The 19,267-nt window shown below is 36.7% G+C and overlaps 1 protein-coding gene across 14 annotated transcripts in view; it reads right to left on the bottom strand.

Annotated features, from left to right (window-relative positions):
- LOC119653569 (probable phospholipid-transporting ATPase IA) overlaps positions 1-19,267 on the bottom strand; it is a 174,690-nt gene that overhangs the window by 20,158 nt on the left and 135,265 nt on the right. For 13 of the 14 annotated variants that reach the window (XR_005249721.1, XR_005249722.1, XM_038058294.1 and 10 more), the window contains 11 exons: positions 18,770-18,953; positions 18,548-18,708; positions 12,464-12,661; positions 12,020-12,407; positions 11,374-11,595; positions 10,524-11,282; positions 10,268-10,465; positions 9,921-10,216; positions 9,430-9,742; positions 9,110-9,363; positions 5,062-5,160 (listed from right to left, as the gene is read on the bottom strand). Coding sequence is in view for 12 of the 14 variants with exons in the window: in XM_038058294.1 (XP_037914222.1) it covers positions 5,062-5,160; positions 9,110-9,363; positions 9,430-9,742; positions 9,921-10,216; positions 10,268-10,465; positions 10,524-11,282; positions 11,374-11,595; positions 12,020-12,407; positions 12,464-12,661; positions 18,548-18,708; positions 18,770-18,953 (3,072 nt within the window). In the remaining 2 variants the exon portion in view is untranslated. Of the gene's footprint in view, positions 1-1,398; positions 3,800-5,061; positions 5,161-9,109; positions 9,364-9,429; positions 9,743-9,920; positions 10,217-10,267; positions 10,466-10,523; positions 11,283-11,373; positions 11,596-12,019; positions 12,408-12,463; positions 12,662-18,547; positions 18,709-18,769; positions 18,954-19,267 lie in introns of those variants that run through there. The other variant, XM_038058293.1, reaches the window with a different exon arrangement.

Here is a 19,267-nt window from a genome sequence, read left to right as displayed (position 1 = left end):
GAAAGTATAGTGGTCGATTTTTTCCCATTGTCAAACTAACATTTTTTCATTATACGATTTTTAATCATATACTCTTTAAATCTCGAAGTATGATTGCAACATTTATATTTCTTAGTTTTAGACTGAAAGCAAGGCTGATTGTTCAAAAGAGATTATTGAGAAGAATCCTAGTTATAGGATATGGTTTTAAGTGACAAACGTCTGCCAAAGAGCTCTGATATCTCAAATCTATTTTGGTACACTAACAGTCAAATTTATTATCAAGAACAATTGGGTAACAAATAAACGCAACCAACTAACACAAATCTCTTAGAATTCATTGAGAATAACTGCAGCTAATACATATATTCTAAGCAGAGGATTAATTGCTTAATAGATTGATATAATCACAGCCGGCAGCAACTTTCAAATTATTTCTTTGTAAAAACCTGCTAATGAAGAAACTCTGTGCCTTTCAAAGTTTTCTAAGCAGTTGTAATATTTATAGAAATCCCAAAGTTTTTACATAAATCCCACAAAATGGAAAATATCGTAGCTAGTAAGTTCTAACAGCATTGAAGTGAACCAATTTAGCCTGTAGATACGACAACCGACATACTTTATCTCCATAGCTCTACATTCAATTTCTAGATTATTCGAGGAATCAGTCAACCAAAACTTATTAGTAAGAAAGCGATATCACCGACTACGCTGCTGGCGTTTAGCAGGAGCTATGTCGGAAGGATTTTTTTGTACTAACTCATGTCACTGAAAATATATGGACCACTTGTTAAATGAACTTTAAGCCACAATTATAGTTCTCTTGCTTTTTACACTATTCCTTATTCTAATTCTGAAAGACTCTATTCAAGGGCAAAATATCGACGTGATCACAATTACACAATGGAATATTAACAATATATTGAAATTAGTTTTCTAGTCAGTAAAACTATTTTCAAATAGTTTACGATATTGAGAAAAGACTTCAATATTCAGAGGAGAAAACAGTGGATCGAAACGGGACGACCTCTGAATCGCAGCCATAAAAGTTCGATCCACCTGTTGAATAAATAATAATAATAATACAATAATAATCGTTGGCGCAACAATCCATATTGGATCAAGGCCTTGAAGTGTGTTAGAGCACTTCATTCAAGACCGTAACGGTACACTACAGTATACTGTATGAGGCAATGTGGTCAGCATTACGCTCGCCCCAGATTATTACCCTGACTTGACTCAGGTACTCATTGACAGCTGAGTCGACTGAAATCCGACGTCAAATCACGATACAAAGTCCACTGCCACCAGTGAGATTTCGACCGCGACCTTCCGTAGGACAGCCTTGTGCTTTAACCACTCAGCCATCCGAGCACATAGTACAACGGCCGGAAATAAATTACAACTAAAAATCCATACTAAAATCAAAAAACTTACTTTATTCAGTATAAATTAAACAACACACTTTCTAAGTTCGCGGCGATTAATGCATGAATGAAATAATGTTTATTGTATTTTCAATAATCCAGTTTAGGAATTTTATCTCACCCAGCCTGATTACTTTAATTTAAGAGTGCATCACCTTTAGTCTAGTCTGTAGTCTAGTCATCATGAGATAAAACCACTTTGCTGCAGTGCTTTTGAGGGGCGTTCCCGGCGCTTTTCTGCTATAAAATGCGAACTATTTTCCGAAATCGTTTTGGTAAAATGTAAAATTAAAATACTGATGATTGCAACCATGGTTCTTGAAAACGTATTTTACTAATCATGCAAAACAATGTCCACGTTATTTCAATGAAACGGTTAATGTCTAAGCTAGAATAGCTATTACCTGAAAATTGCATCTCCGTCTCTTACTTTTGAACCTTACCACAAACAAGGTAAATCCATGTATTTCAATTTTTGTTCCTACGATGCCAACACAACATAAGTTAGCTTTTTCTCTAAGGGCCAGTATAATTTCGCTATTGTATTAGGTCGCTTCTGCTATGCATATAGTGAAGTGCTACTTAGTACAAGGCATTTAGTGTAAAACGACTAAAGAGTTTAACATTTGGCAACTGATATATCATAATACAGGCACATGGTGCGGCGTACCATTTTCTAAGGTTCTAGCTTTTATGTCAAATTATGAATGCATATGTATATATACAATTCACGATTGTCGTAACAGTGTCGTGCACGCAGGTAGTTGCGCGGTAGTTGAGTTCACGCTTCCTCTATCAGCATAAATATTGCTATTTTGTCGTTGAAATCACGTCACTAGCACACAGAACGTCGCTTAGCGTAGAAGTAAGAACCTTCCAAGGTTGTCTGTCGCGCGATGCGCACCGTAAAACAGGTGGCACTTTTTATACGATTTAGCAACCATATAACTACATTGATTGCATAGCTTTGCCCTGACTTTGCAACTCATTCTTATCAAAGATACGAAATCCTATCAGAATTTAGCTATTAATTTATAAAGACGTGAATAAAAAGTTAGAAATAGTCCAAGGAAAAAATGCAGTTTTTGAGTAGTAAAGTGAATATGTGCAGCAGATTGAAAGAAATATGTGAAGAAGAAAAAAATATTCCCGCTAATATAATGACTGAAATATATTAGGCAACGCGGAAGAAATCAGAATAGGACGTCAAAATAGTCCAGTTACGTAAATCGAAGCGTAGGAGAAACAAATCTCACTGCAAAAGATAGTCAAGTATAGGGGTAAATACTATCCAAAGATACCAAGTTTGCAGTCTTGAATCAAAGTAAAATTTTCGAATCAGAAATTCATTTTAAGGCTCAGTCCATGCTAGTGTGATTGTGAAAATATGTGAATGTGTTCTAATGAAGCGAAGAATAACTTCAACATGCGATATGGAAGTGAATTCCAGAAGAAAAATAATAAAAGAACTCTTATATCGCAGTGGCAACTCTCCGCACGCAGCTATATTAGGACACTAAACGAATCATATTTTTACGCATTTGTGGTAATCATACTGTATAACCTAATGAGATTATAAAAATACTTCAAATAGAAAGGCACAAACTTACACCGGATTCGGCTAGTAAATCTATAGCATCTATCCCAAAACAACAGATTCTGACACGCAACGCCAATTTGGATAACTCAATCCCAAAACAATGCAAAACAGTGAAGCACATTTTGGCTTAAAACTAAGAAAGCATAAATATTTGCAATCACACTCTTTGTCGCGAATATTTAAGATTATTTGACTCCGAACTTTTAGAGAGAAATTGCTGTTTAAACTCGTTTTGCCAGGAATAACAATGATCAATCAATTTCTTTGTCATGAAATTCTACACCGAAGTAGCACTCTCGCATCAAACTGGTGAAATAGTGTGTAAAAGGCTTTTTTGGGGAAAACACTCGTATGCAGGTCAATCGTCCAACTTCTTAGCTTTCATGAAGTGAGTGAGAATAAAATGCATATTCACGGTGAAATGGTCCACTCACTAAATTTTCTAATACTATGTTCACTTTTTAATTACATTATCTTCTTATCTCTTTCACTTCCAAAGAATATCTATTTACAACTATCAATAATTTATGCATGAAAATTACTTACAATTAAAAATTAAAATATTTGAACAAACGATATATCAACATTGACTTTTTAATCTAACAACCAAGCTATATCACGTCTTTGATCCTTTCCTTCTTTCTGTTTTTTTTTTCTTCCTGCATATTTTTTTTTTTCATTTTTTGAGTTTGAATTTGCTGTTTTGCAATTGTGTCTTGCAAACAAATACTCTAAATCTTTGGGGCTTCACTTCGACACATCTGAAGCTACCAGTGGACTGGTCACTTTTATACTAAAAATAAATGAAGAAATGTCAAATGCCAGATATGAGCAAGTGGAAAGTTATTCATTTAAAAAAACCATCATCACCAAGGGTTTAAGTTCCCAGGTATGCAACAAATGTAAGCATTTTCTCAACTAACTGGAAGCCTTTCTGTTTTACAAATTGTCACAAATAATTACATGTTTTCAAATAATTATAATATAACTCTCAATCCAAATAAAGTGTGGTATAAGTTGTCCTATATGTTGAAGTAGAGACAGTAGAAAAAGAGAAAGTAGAGTTATTTTTGTTCTAGGAATGCTCGTAATACCCATATGTATATGCAGTGTGGTCTCAATTAGGTTGAACACTGTTACACAGAAAGCAATTTGTTCAAACATTTTTCAAATGAAACTTACAATCTTACACGTCAATAACATCTCAATCTATTAACTAATTATCCATTTTCTATTTTCTAGTACAATAACAGTTTTATCTAGGTTCTTATTTGTTATAATCTTTGCATATTGTTTTCACCGTGTTGATATTTATTTCCAAATACATCAACCGTGGCCATAAATAAACGATATATACTAATTAATCAGGCTAAGCAAATTCAATGCTACGAGTAAAACCATGCAAGAAGCAAGCATAAACTCTTCAAAAGCATTTTGTTATGTAAATCGTAAAAAAATATTATAAAACCCATTATTTTCACAAGTAATAATATTCCTTCTAAATGTGATGTCAAAGTATAAATAACACTATGTCCGTGTCGATAATACCATTGAATTTCAGATAGAAAAACAAACACCTTTGCATTGACAGTTATTTTCAATTACTACCCTTCACATAATCGAATCAATTAAAATATTGCACTTTTTACCGGACACAGAACGAAAAATTAAAGTATTTCTGATTCAATTCCCACACAATTGTGTAATAAGCGCATATTGTGTATGTTTTCCAATACTTATCACCCATAAAACGATGCGATTTTTCAACTATTTTCATAAACAATACTAGTTTTAATTAGGTGTTCAAATAAATTGCAAACATTATTTCACGAAACCATAAACGAAACTTATGAGAATAAACGTGTTTTCGTGTTTAAAATTCTAAGGAGTGCTACAAAAATACAACGAAATCATTTTGATAAACTTTGTCATGGACAAAACGAATTTATGAACGAAATCAAAATCAATACATGGAAAACTCAACTTAAATAAAACAAGGACAAGGAGTATAGCATTAAAACTGGAACGTGGGAAAAACTGCACTGAAATACTTACGAAGATCTCGATTCTCTCATCACTTGATCCGGGTCTTGTTTCTGCACTTCCGTCTCACGTACTGCTTCCGTAAGCGATTTGAACACAGTATTTTCCACTCTAGAAAAATAATAAAAGACGATCATAATAGAGTGAAAATATTTCGCTTCATAAAAATTATTTTCTGACTTACGGAATATAAAAATATGCATCTTTTTTCCAAAATTCACAAAATATTGCCTTCTCAATGTTTCTTTGGAGATTTCAACAAAGGTTTATACTAAATGAGAAGGTGTCAAAAGAAATGTCGTGTTGGCCGCGAGCAATACGAATTACACACACACACTAATGGTTTATCTTTTCATAAATCTTTAGTCCTCCAAGCGTACAAAGCATTCAGCATTCAACAAGGAGGCTAGAATCAGTTTATGGTTTATTTGTTTTGTTTTGGATTTTTACATTCGTTTGGAGTTGTTTGATTCGAACGACCAACCCCTTTCTTTTTAACTTCCCTAAAAGACCACTTAACAATGGGCATCGCAAGTGTAAAACAAAATCTTAAGAAGACATTTTACAGTCAGTATTATTTTCCATTTTTTTTATTTATTAATTTGATAGAATATTGTCTCAAGAATCATCCCCCTAAGTTTCAATTCGAAATTGGCAATAATTTATTTTTGGATTTTTTTTTGTGGGCACAAATCAAAAATTTCATACAAGTCACCAACCAACCTCATATGAATTGTATTTGTGGCACCACATTTTCCGGATACTTTTTCAGATTGCTCAGATATTTATTATTCGATTTGTTTCCTTTTGAAGATTTTGTTGAAAACAAAACCTTATTAAAACCGGTTTACTGTGTCGCAATTTTGTGAGAAACGTTTGTACCGATCGATATCAAATTTTATGGGAAAATGGGAACGCCCAATATGCATTCAGTTACATTGTTCTATGTGGAACTTAAGGGGGCTCCCCATATATGCAAGAGGAGGGTAAAATTTTTTCCACCGAATGTAGTCATCAAATAAAAGATCCCGATTAGTACTCTCCGAATCAGGTCTTAGTTTCGAAGCAGATTGCGAAACATAGGAATGAGGGTGTCATGAAAGACTCACTTAATTAACTAAAAAAACTATATTTAAACTTGTCAAGTTTTTTACATTCCCACTGGTTGCAATTATCTTGTCTTTTTCCAACCGATCCCGTTAGCTCCAGTTCGGGCCGTAACTACATGTGTTGTAAAGTTCTAAACAAAACTGTATTTACACTTTCTTCTTCGGATTCATAGTTTGGACAGAAATGCAGAAGTTGAATCAAGTCTCTACAAAAGTCAATTTCAACATCAAATACAACCCAGTGTATAGTAATAACAACCGGATAACTTTTTAAGGTTTTGTGTGAAACAAAACCTTATTAGAATGGTGACGGTGTCTGTCTGTCCGTCTGTCTGTCTGTCTGTCTGTCTGTCTGTCTGTCTGTCTGTCTGTCACACCCGATTTATTCGGAAACGGCTAGACCGATTGTCACGAAAATTGGTGAGAGTATGTAATCTGGTGATCCCTTTATATGCAGTAAGTGGCGCCATCTTGCGTTAAGTTTAAGGGGGGGCTCTCCGTACATGTGAATGGAGGGTGCAAATTTTTTTTTCACAGAATGTAGCCAAGTAGGGTATCAAATGAAAGGTCTCAATTAGTACTTTCCGAATCTGGTTCAATATTTGATATTAGATGAAACATAGGGGAGTAAGGGTTGAAAATATGACCCACAAAAAGTGTAACAGGTCTCGTTCTCAGAACCTATCCAACCGAAAAATCTGAAAAAAAATCACAGTGGTGCATTTCTACGAAATCTAGGCCTCAAAATATATCCGGTTCCGATATCTGAACAAATAAAGTTAATAATAGTATATTTCCACATTTTAGAAATTTACCCGGCACCCCCCCTTATGTTCATCCCAGAAATACAAAATTTGGCATGAGTATAACGAAGAATATAATGCACAGTTTGGTCAAGTTTGAAGAAAATCCAACTATTATTAACAAAGTTATTGGGGGTGAAACTTTACAATTTTTTGTGAATTTCGTGCACTCTACAACCCGCATGACGTCATCATCACATGTCAATTCGTCAATACCACAACGAAATGAATTCTTATGAATTGGGTCGCAGACAATTATTTTGTTTTAGTTTTTTAGTTATTTGTCAACCAGACATGTATATATGTAGGTATATAATATATGTAGGTATATAATATATGCGTGCTAATGAACTTTGCGGCTAGTGCCTAATTCAGATAGATATAAGACGTAAATCGGAAATATGGGTACGATAAATTTAGATACGTGCATATATGTGTACAGCAGGTAATAGGCAGTTTGTTTGTTTAGGGTGAGCGTGATATCTATGGCTCTAATATGTACGTATGTCTCGTAGTTTGGAAAAATATGAAGGATTATGTTGGGTTTGTAGCTATATACGGACAGAGAAATGTGCGTCTCTTACATAAGATGAACACAAAACCTTTATACCCGAAGCGCGAGCTTCCGGTATTCCGACTTGTTTATTCTGATTTCATTCTTTGGCTTCAAAATAAAAAAAAAAACGCAAATTACTTTGTTATTACTATCACAATTTTAAAAACACTCTACTCAGCGCTCTTTGAGTGTGAAAAGTGACCTTAACCAAATCGATTCAATGTTCGTGTGCCACCAGATTTAGTGAAAGTATGCAGCCTTCTCTATCTATGCATCTAATGCAGCGAGTAGCAAGTTTTTTTATTGAACTTACCAACGATTCTCAGATATAAGAAAAAGCACAATGAAGCATCTATGCAAAATCTAGGTACCTCACATCCCCATAGTTACTCAAGTAAAGCTAAAAGTGGTTGTTATTAAATTTTAAAAATTTATAACCCCATTAAGTTTCTTATAGAAGCAAGAAATTCACCTGAAATGTAAACTGTATTATAGGGGAAACACTTTGGAAACATTAGGACGATTGATAGAAATTCTTAGAACATTTCGTTTTTATCCTTCTTTCCTTTTCAGTTAATTGTACATCAAACTCATAACATAGGGCATGCCACAAAAAAAAGTTTTGTAGAAATTTTACTATAGGTCAAAGTTGTTTACATTATTGCACCTCAAGGGTTCAGAAAACGTCAATATCTCAATAAAGTGAGTGGTGACTGTTGTTCGAGGATTAAAAAAGATGCGTGCAAGAGAATACAGTCTGTTCCTCTGTAGGGTCGAAATGATGGAGTTTTCGACTCGAATATAGTTCTTAGACAAACCGCACAAAATATGAGAATGTTGTTAGATGAGTTTTCTTCAAATTACATCAGGAGATATCTTCTCAAGTACGGTAAGAGAACATACTGTGACGAAAATCACTTTGGAGGACTATGTGTCGTCAGTCGAAATTTAAAGCAACGGCAATTAGTGAGGATGCATAAATTGCATAAGAGTGGGGCGAACACTCAGCTAGGATACATGATTACACATGGCTCAAATCTCGGATAAGAGTTCTGTCATGGCAGTTTCTAGCAAAGAGGATTGTATTCGTATTCAGTTTCAGTATCAAAGGAATATTGTACTACATATTTCTGTGATGGATTCAATGCTTAAAAAAATGATTGTTTGAATTATTGTTATATCTGACTTTTGTACGGGTAGAAAATTCTCCAAACGCATTGCAAAATCATGGCTGCGGGTGTAATTGCTCAATCCTCGGACGGCCACTAATTTCCAAGAAGTAGGTTCTAATTTTTCGAGAAAATTTGAAAGACAGATGGAGACAGTAAATTGAATTTAATGAGATTTAGTAGAATCAGTGAATTCAATGCTCCATATAAATAATGCGAATTGGGGGAAGTTGCCATAGGAAAAGACTTTTTAACATCCTCAACACATTCATTGCAATATTGACTGAATCAGATTACTCCTGCTTTTCAAGAAATTAGTTAATGAAATATGTTTAGCGGCTCCGTAAATACTAAAGTTATTTAGGGACAACTGAAAAACTTCCTTGAATAATCTAACAACTAGGCAAAAACAGGATTACTCACATTTTAACCAAAACATCCAGCAGTAGTGTCGCAACAGGTATTATGATCAGGCCCAGCCAGAACAATGGTGACGAAAACAATATTTTATCCATTCCCGAAAAAATTGCAGCGAACGGTAATGTTGGCCAGATATTGCTATAAACTGCAATAAATATGAACCATAAGGCAATTGAGCCCCAAATAGAACAATGTGTTAACCATGTCCACGAATTTGTAATTAAACCAGCTTTCAAACACACTGTTATGACCACATACTGAAAATATAAGAATATAAAAATTTAGCTAGGAACGAACATTTCAAGCCCAAATTAAAAACTTACAGTGTAAACGATATTCCCTAAAACCAAAAATCCACCTGTTCTCCCACTGCCCCATATGGTCTCATTCTTGTATGCCAACATTGGTAGCCAAAACAGCAACACCGAGTGTATAAGAGCATTTATTATCCATACCCAAAACACCTTGACGTTGAATAGTTTTGCACTTTGTGAAGGTTTGTAAAGTGCCGGATATTTTAACATTGTTTCAGCCGAACAAACTTTGTCAAATAGACCCATTGCGAATGGCGGCAATGCTGTAAAAACCACGTTGTATAGACCAATCGTCCATCGTTCGAATAAAATTTGGCCGGACCTATAATTTGGTAAGACAAACAGCTTACATTAGCAAATTTCCTTATGGCGATCTCTATTTCGAAGAAGCAACTCGAAAGCTTAGTAGTGTGTAGTAATTTATAATTGATAATTCATTGATAATCCAATAGATAGTGTTGTTGAGTCTTCTTCGATGATTTTATAAACTTTATACGTACCATCCTGAATAAATTGCAAACCATAATTCTATCACATACAGGCATACGTTTTTGTAGAAGCTATAAAGAATTAATTTACACATGCGGCTATAGTTCCACGCCCCGTGAACCAGTAATAACCGTAGTAAGAATCTAAATTGTCCAATCGAATAATCGGATGCACATGCAGCTTGAAGTCCTTCCACACCTGAGATACCAACGCCTACATGCGCTTTCTGAATCATTGCCACATCATTGGCTCCATCTCCAATTGCCAGTGTTACACTTTTTGTGTTCGTTGTTACCAAATCCACAACCTGAAATGATTCTATGTGACATGCATATACGGAAAAACTGATAATGAGTACCTCAGCCTTTTGCATTGGTGACACCCGACAACATATTACAACCCTGCAAGCTGTGCACAATTCTAAGAAATCTCTACGCAAATCACAACTGAGGGCGTATTTCAAGGTCTTTCCATCTATTATAAGTGCCACGTTGCTCTCTTTCGCGAACTGGTCCCGGAAATCACCGCAATGTTTGTGTATACATTCACGAGTATTCTAGGAGTAAACATCAATTTGAAAACAATGTAAAAATCTCCAATAGTAGTACACTCACATCTAAGCTATCCTCATTTAAAATAAGCAAATCCATAGTTTGACTAATTAGTTTACATGAATAGCCAATATTTATAGCAGTCTCTTGTTTATCGCCGGTCAATACCCAAATATAAATATCGGCTTTGAGTAAGGCAGCTATAGTGTCAGGTACACCTTCTTGTAGTTTATCCTCAATTGCAGTGGCACCAAGTAACATAAGATTGTTTTCAATAAGATTAGCTGCATCTTCAACTTTACGTTCTCGGTATTGCAGTGCCGTCGACGCTTTATGATAAGTTTCTTTCCATTCATTGTAAACATCCTCAGGTATGGTGGCAACCGCTAAGCATAACGTTCGTAAACCTTCTGAAGCGAACTCTTCCAAATGACGTAATGTAGCTTCACGATAAGCTTGACCATCCGGCGCCAATCTTTCATAAATCACTGTATCTGCTCCTTTACAGTATAACTTAATTTCGCCGCTTGCCGTTCGAATTATAACAGACATCCTTTTGCGAGCTGACGTAAATTCAAGAACGTTCAAAATTTCGTAACGTTCCCGCTTTCCTAGTGCATCGATTTCAACGTAAGAAGGTGTTCTTGTGTCGAAAATATAACCAAATCGTTTTGCTCCATCGACAAGGGCTCGTTCATCAGGACTTGCAGCATGATAGGCTATGGTGTCTTCTAGCCGTTCTGGGATTACTGTATGACACACAGCAAGTAGTGTCATGAACTCGATTATGACTGGAGCGGTCTGATGATTGTTGAGTATATTCTAGAATAAGCAAACAACATATCGTTATATGTATTATGAAAAACACCACATCACATATCCACAATATTCTATATTTGGGCCGGTATTTTACCTGTACTAGTGCTGATTGTTCTGGTGTATCTTCGACAGAGTACATTAGCCTAGCGATAGAACATTTTTTGAATTCCATTATATTTCGCGTTAGGGTTCCTGTTTTGTCCGTGAAAATGTACTTCACCATACCAAGCTCTTCATTTAAATTTGATGTTCTCGCCATTGCAGGGGTGTCCGATTCCGCATGATACATTTCAACATCAAAATTTATAAAAATAGCCTGCGTGATCATTGAAATTAGTATATATAGACCTACTTCATGTAGATTTACGTTGCAATTTGGAATGATATGAAACTTTAAATGATTGATCCCTCTTAAAGATTAACTAGAACATATGTGAACATGTGAAGAAACTTTTAAGTGACTATTATTACATAGTATTAGTATAATATGAATTTCTGCCAATATACAGCTGAATATCCACTTTTGGTTTAATACGAGATAAGCATATTCACGTTTTTAAACTTTGCTTGTACCATACATAAAACTTGAACGTTTTTTTGCATATCAAATTTTCTTCCGCAAGAGTTAAGTCACAATTGATTTTTCATAAGTTATAGAAGTCCAAATACGTTGCTATTTGTAAGTATGTTACAACAGTACTAATATTTTCATTCCATTTTCAAAGGCGCCCAATACTCACCTGTAAAAACCTTACTAGTTCCAATGTAACTTGCAATGATATTGGGATCAAATTATTGTACAAAATAATAAACGTCAGAAGATTGTATCCGAAATTTTTGCTCAGCACATCATCAATACCCAAGTACCAATCACTTCGGAAGTGTGATTGTATCCACACTTCATTGAAAATGGCACTAACAAGGCATAAAACAATAAGTATTAAAAATAACATCAAAATTTGCGTGTTGGTCAGTCTGTCAACGGTTGAACGCTTCAAGGGCGCTGAGGTAGAATTTCTCATAAGTTTTGAATCATGCCCGGTGTAGACAACGATTCCGAATACCCATGAAGTGTTTCGTAAAATCGCACCACGCAGAAGCAATTGATCTGGTCCAAGCGCAACGGACCTGTAAATGTGATCCCTTAGATATTTCTATCCAAGTTATTTGAAAACTAAACTCACGATTTGTCTTCTTCCTTAAGAACTCCATTGAATTCATACAGATGTCTGTTTGGTAGTTCACATTCTAACACACCGGCCAATAAGCTGACATCTTTTGTTTCAATTAATTTGGCTGTAGAAGGTACACCTTGACGTATTTTAAGATTTGTCTCCCCATCTAAATTTGCGGTCTCAATAAAAGACATTCCTTGAGGCTCACTGAAAAATTGTAAAGTAATTGCTTTAAAATAGCTAACAAAATTATCAGCAAAAGAAATGAAGACATTCTTAAACGATGCATTACTTATTATTACTCATCGTCCTAGCGAAGAATAATGGACGTAAAAATAATGTAATTAGCTACTATTACTTATTTCAGCTAGTTTATCTGTTTATTTATCTGAGGAACATGCTATCCAATCAATAGAATATGCATTAAAACGAGTTTTTTTTACGACTATAATTATTGAGAACATATCAAGTATCAATATCAATTCGGCAACCACTTCAGTTTAATGGATATTAAAACTGTAGTAGCTACATTATTGAGAGCTTCACTAATACGGAAGAATGTGAAATTGATATTTTCTATATTTTTAAAGGAGTCATCCCGTGTCACGGCTTCAAGAAATCGTTTTTTTTTTCGTTTTGCATAATTCTAATATTGCATGCATAGAATATACTGGCAAAGTAATTTTCTGAAATTCGAAGCCTTCGAAAAATTACAGCAGTGGGATTGTGATGTGCTCAAGCGCGCAGCTGAGCGCTCGACGAAGTCCAGATCAGCCGTTCCGAGCGGCGCATGAGCGACGCGAAAAGAGACGCTAGAATTTCAGTCAGGGAGGAGCAGTCGGTCTTATGAAATGTCCAAAAAGTGGTAGGGAATAGCAGATTAGTGATAAATAAGAATTTCATGATGTAATTTATTATTAAATTAAGAGGATGTGACGGGTGAAAATTTTGATGTTTTTACTTTTTTCAAATGAGAAAAAAGATAGATATTTTGATGAAATTTTACATAAATATTATCATAATGTTAAGAGTCAGAAACAAGTCGGGAAACCGGAAGCTGGACGCCTTAGGTATGAAAGGTGTTGTGTATTTCTTTTATAAGGATATATGAGTGTGCATTTGTCCCAATAATGCGTCTCACGTAATATATGCATATATTATGTAAGAATATCCACCTTCGGGTGATATTGACGTTCAAAATCTTGAATTTCCAAAGAAGTGACAAATTTTACCTATCATAACTTTGTTAGTATTAGTGCGATTTCCACCAAGCTTGGTAGGATCAAGCTCTATATTACAGGCTACATTGCTACATTTTGTGGTGCTAGGATGAATTTAAGGGGGGTTATGCAGCCAATTACTGAAAATTATAGTAACATTCTATTATTAACTTTATTTGAAGGGATATCGGTATGGAAGGTATTTCGGAGCTTAGGCACCATATAGTGGCAGCCTCTTGATTTTTTTCAGATTTTTCGGTAGGGTAGTTTCTGAAAATGGCGCCGCTAAATAAATGATCACTCTCGACCCCCTGAACTCCCCGCCTTTCCAACAAATGTCAAAACTAAAACGAGCTTCGAAAAGTACTAATCCTTTCATTTGATACCTCACATGACTATATTCGATGAAAAAAAATGTACACCCCTCTTTTGCCTGTTTGGGGACCTCCCTTTAAATTCGACGTAACATGATGTAACTTGTTGTATGCGTGAGCGTTCACAGTTCCCACATTTCCACCAGTATCAATCGCTGCTACAGTCTCTGAGAAAAATGCGTGTGATCCCAGCTGGCGGATAGGGGCATACCTATTGATGTGTAAATATGTGTTCATGTACTTTTCTTTTCTGACTGTGCTTGGCATAGTTTTTGCTCATCTCTGGTGCGTGGACCAAAATGGCTATGGGAAGGACACACAGAAAATAAAACCAACATGGACGAATTCAGAAGGAATAAAGTTATAGTGCAGGAGTTCGGAACCCCAGTACCGGCGGCTATTGGAAGTGAGCAAGCGGGCTCCCGGCCGTCGATATCCCTCGACCGCAATGCCTCAGTGGTGTACAACTTGGCCACCGCTGCATCTAATACTACAAGCGTTTTAGATTTGGAGAAGGAGACGTTCAAATGAAGCACAACTCTGTCAAGCACACCAATTGCAAAGGCAAAGAATGATGGGCCAAAAAAGGCCATCTCGACACCCATTGGACTTGATCAAGAGGCACTCCAGCAGCAGCAAATAGATCCATTCAGGAGAAGCTCATCAATTTTACGATCTCCTCCAATACCAAAGCCGGCAAAAGAGAAAGCTCATGGGAGCTCAGCAATTGAAACCGGCGAAGGAGTCAGTAAGAGGAATAATCTGGCCAGGACTCACCGAGAACAGAGCCCTAACCCAGAAGAACTCCCTTTTATGCAGCTAAAAAGGACTAAAATAGTTGAGCTGTCCGAATTCATCAAGGACAAGCACAACGTGCACCAAGCCATTGAGAATATGGTGAGAGTCATCAGAGTGTTTTGCAATAATTCACAGGAAGAAATAAGAAAGCCTAAGCAAAAGTCGGGCATCCCAGCCTCAACGGTGTCACAGGCGACCCAAGTGGCACCAAAGCACAAAATCATCGACTTTCGCTCAAGTAAGAGAGTGCGAGACAAAGAGAGGGAAACTTTGGGGAATCAACAGGCCCCAAAAAGGAAACAAGTCGGGAAACCGGAAGCTGGACGCTTCAGGTACGAAAGGTTTTGTGTATTTCTTAGTACGTAGCACGTAATATATCCATATATTATGTGAGAGTATCCACTTTCGGGTGATATTGGCATACATAGTCTTCAATTTTCAAAGAAGCAACAACTTCAACGTATTATAAATTTGTTAGTAATAGTGGGATTTCCATCAAACTTGGTACGATCATGCTCTACGTTATAGCCTACATCACACATTTCGTGCCGCTAGGATGAATTTAAGGGGGGTTTCCAGCCAATTACGAAAAATTATAGTAATATACTATTATTAACTTTATTTGAACAGATATCGATATGGAAGGTATTTCGGAGCCAAGGCACCATATAGTGGCAGTCTCCTGATTTTTTTCAGATTTTTCGGTTTGGTAGTTTCTGAGAATGGCCCCCTTAAAGAAATGATCACTTTCAACCCCCCGCACTCCCCACGTTTCCAATAAATGTCAAAACTAAGACCGGCTTCGAAAAGTACTAATCGAGACCTTTAATTTGATACCCCACATGACTATATTTGATGAAAAAAAAATTTACACCCCCCTTTTGCATGTATGGGGACCCCCCCTTAAATTCAACGTAAAAGGATGTAACTCACTGTATGTGTGAGCGTTCACAGTTCCCACCTTTCTACCAAATTTGGTGTCAATCGCTATAACCGTCTCCGAGAAAAATGCGTGTGACGGACAGACGGACAGACAGACAGACAGACAGACAGACAGACAGACAGACAGACAGACAGACAGACAGACAGACAGACAGACAGACAGACAGACAGACAGACAGACAGACAGACAGACAGACAGACAGACAGACAGACAGACAGACAGACAGACAGACAGACAGACAGACAGACAGACAGACAGACAGACAGACAGACAGACAGACAGACAGACAGACAGACAGACAGACAGACAGACAGACAGACAGACAGACAGACAGACAGACAGACAGACAGACAGACAGACAGACAGACAGACAGACAGACAGACAGACAGACAGACAGACAGACAGACAGACAGACAGACAGACAGACAGACAGACAGACAGACAGACAGACAGACAGACAGACAGACAGACAGACAGACAGACAGACAGACAGACAGACAGACAGACAGACAGACAGACAGACAGACAGACAGACAGACAGACAGACAGACAGACAGACAGACAGACAGACAGACAGACAGACAGACAGACAGACAGACAGACAGACAGACAGACAGACAGACAGACAGACAGACAGACAGACAGACAGACAGACAGACAGACAGACAGACAGACAGACAGACAGACAGACAGACAGACAGACAGACAGACAGACAGACAGACAGACAGACAGACAGACAGACAGACAGACAGACAGACAGACAGACAGACAGACAGACAGACAGACAGACAGACAGACAGACAGACAGACAGACAGACAGACAGACAGACAGACAGACAGACAGACAGACAGACAGACAGACAGACAGACAGACAGACAGACAGACAGACAGACAGACAGACAGACAGACAGACAGACAGACAGACAGACAGACAGACAGACAGACAGACAGACAGACAGACAGACAGACAGACAGACAGACAGACAGACAGACAGACAGACAGACAGACAGACAGACAGACAGACAGACAGACAGACAGACAGACAGACAGACAGACAGACAGACAGACAGACAGACAGACAGACAGACAGACAGACAGACAGACAGACAGACAGACAGACAGACAGACAGACAGACAGACAGACAGACAGACAGACAGACAGACAGACAGACAGACAGACAGACAGACAGACAGACAGACAGACAGACAGACAGACAGACAGACAGACAGACAGACAGACAGACAGACAGACAGACAGACAGACAGACAGACAGACAGACAGACAGACAGACAGACAGACAGACAGACAGACAGACAGACAGACAGACAGACAGACAGACAGACAGACGGTAAACCGATTTTAATAAGGTTTTGTGTTTACACAAAACCTTAAAAAAGGAGTCTTGGGATGTATTTTCAACCAAAATCAATCATAAAAAAATAAAAATTTACAAAAATTGCACCCGTTAGGTCCTTTTAAAATGCAATTTGATTTCAGATAAACCAGTCTACCAGAATCGTGGACACCACTACGAGCTATGTATAAATGGAGCCATCGTGAACCCAAATATTTTTACTCAAACTATCAACAAAGCCTTTCATACCTGAAACGCCGAGCTTCCGATTTCCCAATTGTTTTTTGATAAAAAGCATCGATTTAATTAATTATCCATATTGGTACTAGGTATCCATTCGATATTTATAATACTTCATCATATGATTCTTGAGTACGCTTTCGTAATGCGATCCTTTTACCATAATTCTGAGCGCCATTCAAAGGAAGTTTGCCTATTCTCTATATTTTGGAAAATCTATCTTGCCATAGTAATTCTGACTTTCTGCTATCCTCCAGGTTTGCAAACATCTACAACAGCAAAGCTTTGGACTCAATTTCTCATGCTGTACCGCAACCTAGATCACAGCCCCAGTGGATGTCAACATTCCGTCTGCGTTTGAAAGGCTTAGATAGGGAAAGAATTGTTTCAACTTCAAATGAAAGAAGCAACAAAATCAATTAGCAATAGTCATCTCAGAACAAAAAAAGACATGAGAATGCAAATTCGACACCTTTTATAATATGTTCTATCTAAGGTCGAAAATCACAACTGATATAACTATGACGACTATCCGCGCACGGAAACTTGATTAAGAAAAATTGCGAACACCTAGCCCCATTCGAGAGGAGAATGAATCAATCCTCTGCGAAGGTGAAGGCAATATCTCAGGTGGAATGACAGGATGCCAAACAGCGTTTTTCCTGGACTTCGGCGCAAAACTGGAATGTCTAGAATTCCTAAGGCAATCTAAACCGAATATCTGTTGTTGGAGTTGTTGATAATGATGATGACTCCGCGGCGACCTATACTGGGTTTATTACTCATCAATTACAGCTGACCCACATTTAGTGATAATAGTTCTCATAAATAATAATCGCAATCGATTTTAGTGAAGGAGGTAGTCCATACCTCCAACACTGAGAAAATGATCAGCTTCCTCTGGAATTTTGATACAAACAACGGTTGAAGCCAGGGAAGTACTATCAATTTCATTATCGATTCCCCACTTATTCTTTTTAACTAGCTCATAATATTTACTTTACCGCTACTTATTTTCCGCTTTGTTTTGAATTCCAATGATAAAATGATGTATTTAACCTATTTAACCTTATAGTATTATTCAAATTGACGAAATTTATACTTTTAACATGTGTGGAATAAAATGGTCAGTAAATAATTTCTAGTGGTATCTACTTACCTGGATGAAAGCTGTACAAGATCGGCAGGAAAAAATGTATTATTAGGTACTTTTACAATATCGCCTACACTTAGCTGTTGCCACTTGACTGATGACCAAACGCCATCTTTAAGAACATCAACTTCTCTGTGATTGATTTCATCATCTGCTCGATGCCGTTTCTAGGAAAATTAATGAATTAATGAATTTTGAAAGATAAAAATTTAAAAATATAAAACTTACAATATCTTCCACTATTTCTTTAATTGCGCTTACAGATAATATAAAAATTAATGGTACTAATGTTGTATAACGTCCTGTCGGGGATACATCGGGAATTTGTTGTAATAGAGCAATCAAAAGGAAAAAACAGTTGGAGTATCGTCGAAATTGCTCGAAAAGAAATGACGGTAGAAAGCTTATTATACTGAAAATAGGAAAAATGTAAACATGAAAGAACAATATTTAGCAACAGGAAATCATGTTATTACACCAGCCTTAACTCCTGCAATCAAAAGTTGAGATTGTAAAATCAATAAACCATAATAAAATATTTTGTTATCAGTGTACGCTTCACTATCTGTATAGTAGTTTAGAATTAGTTTTCAACAGAAAATTATGGGCTACTCGATGAATTGATTTGAAATTTGAGGGACGAAATTTATTACTCAAAGGAAATATATAGTAAGCTAAATTATGTCTTTATAAAAATGTTCACGTCGTTGATCAAAAAGCTTCGAA

This window comes from Hermetia illucens, chromosome 4, assembly GCF_905115235.1.
Source record: "Hermetia illucens chromosome 4, iHerIll2.2.curated.20191125, whole genome shotgun sequence".
Classification (NCBI taxonomy): domain Eukaryota; kingdom Metazoa; phylum Arthropoda; class Insecta; order Diptera; family Stratiomyidae; genus Hermetia; species Hermetia illucens.
Note: the sequence above shows the minus strand (reverse complement) of the source record. Positions and strands in the feature narration are given on the sequence as shown.